The 2790-nt window shown below is 55.9% G+C and overlaps 1 protein-coding gene across 1 annotated transcript; it reads right to left on the reverse strand.

The window, feature by feature from the left end:
* Positions 1-501: 501 nt before the first annotated feature.
* On the reverse strand, positions 502-2009 carry TP53RK (TP53 regulating kinase). The gene is made up of 2 exons (XM_041478734.1): positions 1618-2009; positions 502-1117 (listed from the first exon to the last, which is right to left on the reverse strand). Exons 1-2 carry the CDS (start codon positions 1991-1993, stop codon positions 639-641), a joined length of 855 nt encoding a protein of 284 aa, XP_041334668.1. The 5' UTR covers positions 1994-2009; the 3' UTR covers positions 502-638.
* Positions 2010-2790: the final 781 nt, after the last annotated feature.

The following is a 2790-nucleotide window of genomic DNA, read 5'->3' on the forward strand; positions in this document are numbered from 1 at the left end:
CTTGCTTAAAGTTGAAGTTTCTCAGTAGAAAACCACTCTGGATTAACAAATTTTGTATTTCCTTCAGACAGTACTATCGACTGAGAGTGAAAAAAGCCAATTAACTACCAGAAGAAAACAAAACTGATTTATGTTTAGTGTGGTATTTCAGCATTGCCCATGTTCCAAATTCAGTTCTGAAAATTTTCAGGATGTGTTGTGTCGTTTTTAACGATTTAAACCCTTTGTTGTTAAGTCTTCTGAGAAAAACAACACACTTGTTTTTCTCAGTTACCTTTTGTAGATGCTGTTTTGTAGTCTCTGAAGTAAGAACCTCCCACAAATTTATGGTCTGCAGGCCAAGAAAGATTGCTCTGAATGATTCTAACCACACAAAGATGAGTAGAATGACATTGTAAACACTTTGTATTAGAAATATTTAGCATTTAGGACAGAAGTGACCTCTAATTGTTTCTCTCTTGGCTGTGCCCCAATCTCACAATTACTTTGGTTACTTGATGACATTTAGAACTCATTCAATTTTATTTATATGAATACACAGTTATCAAAATAGTGATCTGTGAAATAAAACCAACTAGAAATATAAATAACCCTCTTTGCAAAACCTACTCTTTCTCCATCCCTAACCCCACTCCCTTCTACCCAATCATGGATCTCTTCCTTCCCCTTAGCCGAACCTCATCCAGTTTTTTGATCACAGGAGCAGATTTTTTAGATGTGGCTGCATAGGTCTTTAGCAGAGCTTGGAACATCGTTTCAATATCTGGATGAGTGCTAATGAAGGCTTTCTCCAGAACATACAAATCAACTCCTTTATCCTCTGGAAGACCTGAAATAAAACTGAGTCCAAAGTCTATCAACACCAAGTCCAGTTTCTCCGTGGGCGGCCGCAGGAGGAGATTGGCAGTGGTGAGATCCCCATGGATAATATCCTCATCGTGCATCCTCGCCAACAGCTCACCCATCTTCTCTGCTAACTTATGGAGGCCGCTGGTATCATTTCCACTCTTTTGTACAAAATAAATATGATCCTGAACAGTAACTGAGTCTACAATATCTTCAAGATAGATGGAGTTGGTGACATAATCCACGAAGTAGACCGCTGGAGCTGGAATCCCTATTTAAAAGAACAAATCAAATGCCAGCAGTTAATTTACATGACTCCCAGCTTTATTTTAACACAGCCTATAAAAGCCTTAAGCAGAAATGCCAGTTGAGATCACACCCAGCCACTGATGATGCACCCCTTGGAGTGGCCGGGCCAACACTCGATCCAAGCCATCTGCACAGCCCCGCAGCCTTACAGGACTTGGCAGCTCAAACCTTTTGACAGCCCAGCCCCCCCTGGGGGAGCCTCCCCGATAAAACACGCTCTGGGACACACCGAGGGCGAGTTTCAGGGGCACTCTGAAAGAGCAGAGCGTGTCGCCCCGGGCTCAGAAATGCCCCCGCATCCTTCAGGATGGCGCTAAGTGCCTGAGATCTGCTCTGAGCGAGCTGAGGAGCCGGGGTGCTGGGGCTCACCCCGCCCCGGGGTGTGTATGTGTGTGTGTCTGTCTGTCTGTCCGTCCGTCCTGCCAGGCAGCCCCGGCCCGGCCCGCCCGCCCCCGTGCCCACCTGCCCGCCGGCACCGCAGCAGCGACCGCGCCTCCTGGGCCAGGCGCCGCCGGCTCAGCCGCTCCTCCAGCGCCGGGTGCCGGTAGCGCTTCGGGACGCGGAGCTTGGCCACGGCCGCCCGGCCGAGGAAGAGCCCGCGGTACACGTGCGCCTCGGCGCCCTGCTGCACCAGCCGCAGCCCCGGCAGCGCCGGCGGCGCCGGCGCCTCCTCCGCCACTATGGCGTCGCCCGCCGCGCCCTCGGCACCGTCCACGGCGGGGCCCGCGGCCCCCAGCTCGGCCGTGGCGGGGCCCACGGGCCCCACGTCGCTCATCGCATCCGCGGCCCCGGCCGTGACCGAACGCGCATCGCCCGCCTCAGCCTGGGCCGCCGCCATTGCTGGAACACACACAGCGCATGCGCGAGGCGCCTGTTCGGCAGTGCTCGGTAATCTCCGGCCATCCTCGGCAACGCTCGGTGGGCCGTGACGGAAACCTACGAGCTGCCGAAGCGCCGCCCGGCTGTACCGCTCGGCCGCCCCCGCTATAACGCGCCCTGCCCGCTCTGCTCCCCGGACTGCCGGCGCTGCTCCTTCCAAACCGCCCCCTGTGCTTCCCCCCGGGAATCCTGCTGCCCTCTGCCTGCCTCTGGGTAACTGCAGCACGGTGGGACCCGTTCCCGAGCATCCCGAGCGCCCTCCCGTGGTTTTGCCGGCGCAGGAGCGAGACCTGCAGCCGGCCCAAGGCTCGCAAGGGAAGTGTTGGATGCGTTTCTTCCCGAGGTGGCAAGTGGGAGCTCGTGGTTGCCCCGAGGTTTTCCCAGCATCACGGTGGAACCCCCCCTGCAGGTTCCAGGGATGTCCCATCATCCTGGAGCATCGCCGTGGGGACTCCATCTCTGGGGCACCACCACCAGCATGCTCCATCACTGGCTCTTGTTCTTTCACGTGCCAAAAGCCTCTGCTGGAGCCTGTGCAGAGCCCCTGCAGCTGCCCAGCTGGTGGCCGGGGAGGAGAATGGGTTTGCCCGTAAGCTGACGGGATCAGCAGCCTGCAGCAGGGCGAGCTGTGACCTCGGCTCCCCACGCTGGGCACCACCAAAGCTTCTGCCCCAGGTCTGCCATGGGCCACTCATGCCGTGAGTCAGGTGGCTCCCCCTTCCAGCAGCCAAGTCCCCCGTTGCCGTCTTATTAAGA

The sequence above is a fragment of the Pyrgilauda ruficollis genome, unplaced genomic scaffold (assembly GCF_017590135.1).
Source record: "Pyrgilauda ruficollis isolate IOZ18807 unplaced genomic scaffold, ASM1759013v1 scaffold46, whole genome shotgun sequence".
In the NCBI taxonomy this organism is placed as follows: domain Eukaryota; kingdom Metazoa; phylum Chordata; class Aves; order Passeriformes; family Passeridae; genus Pyrgilauda; species Pyrgilauda ruficollis.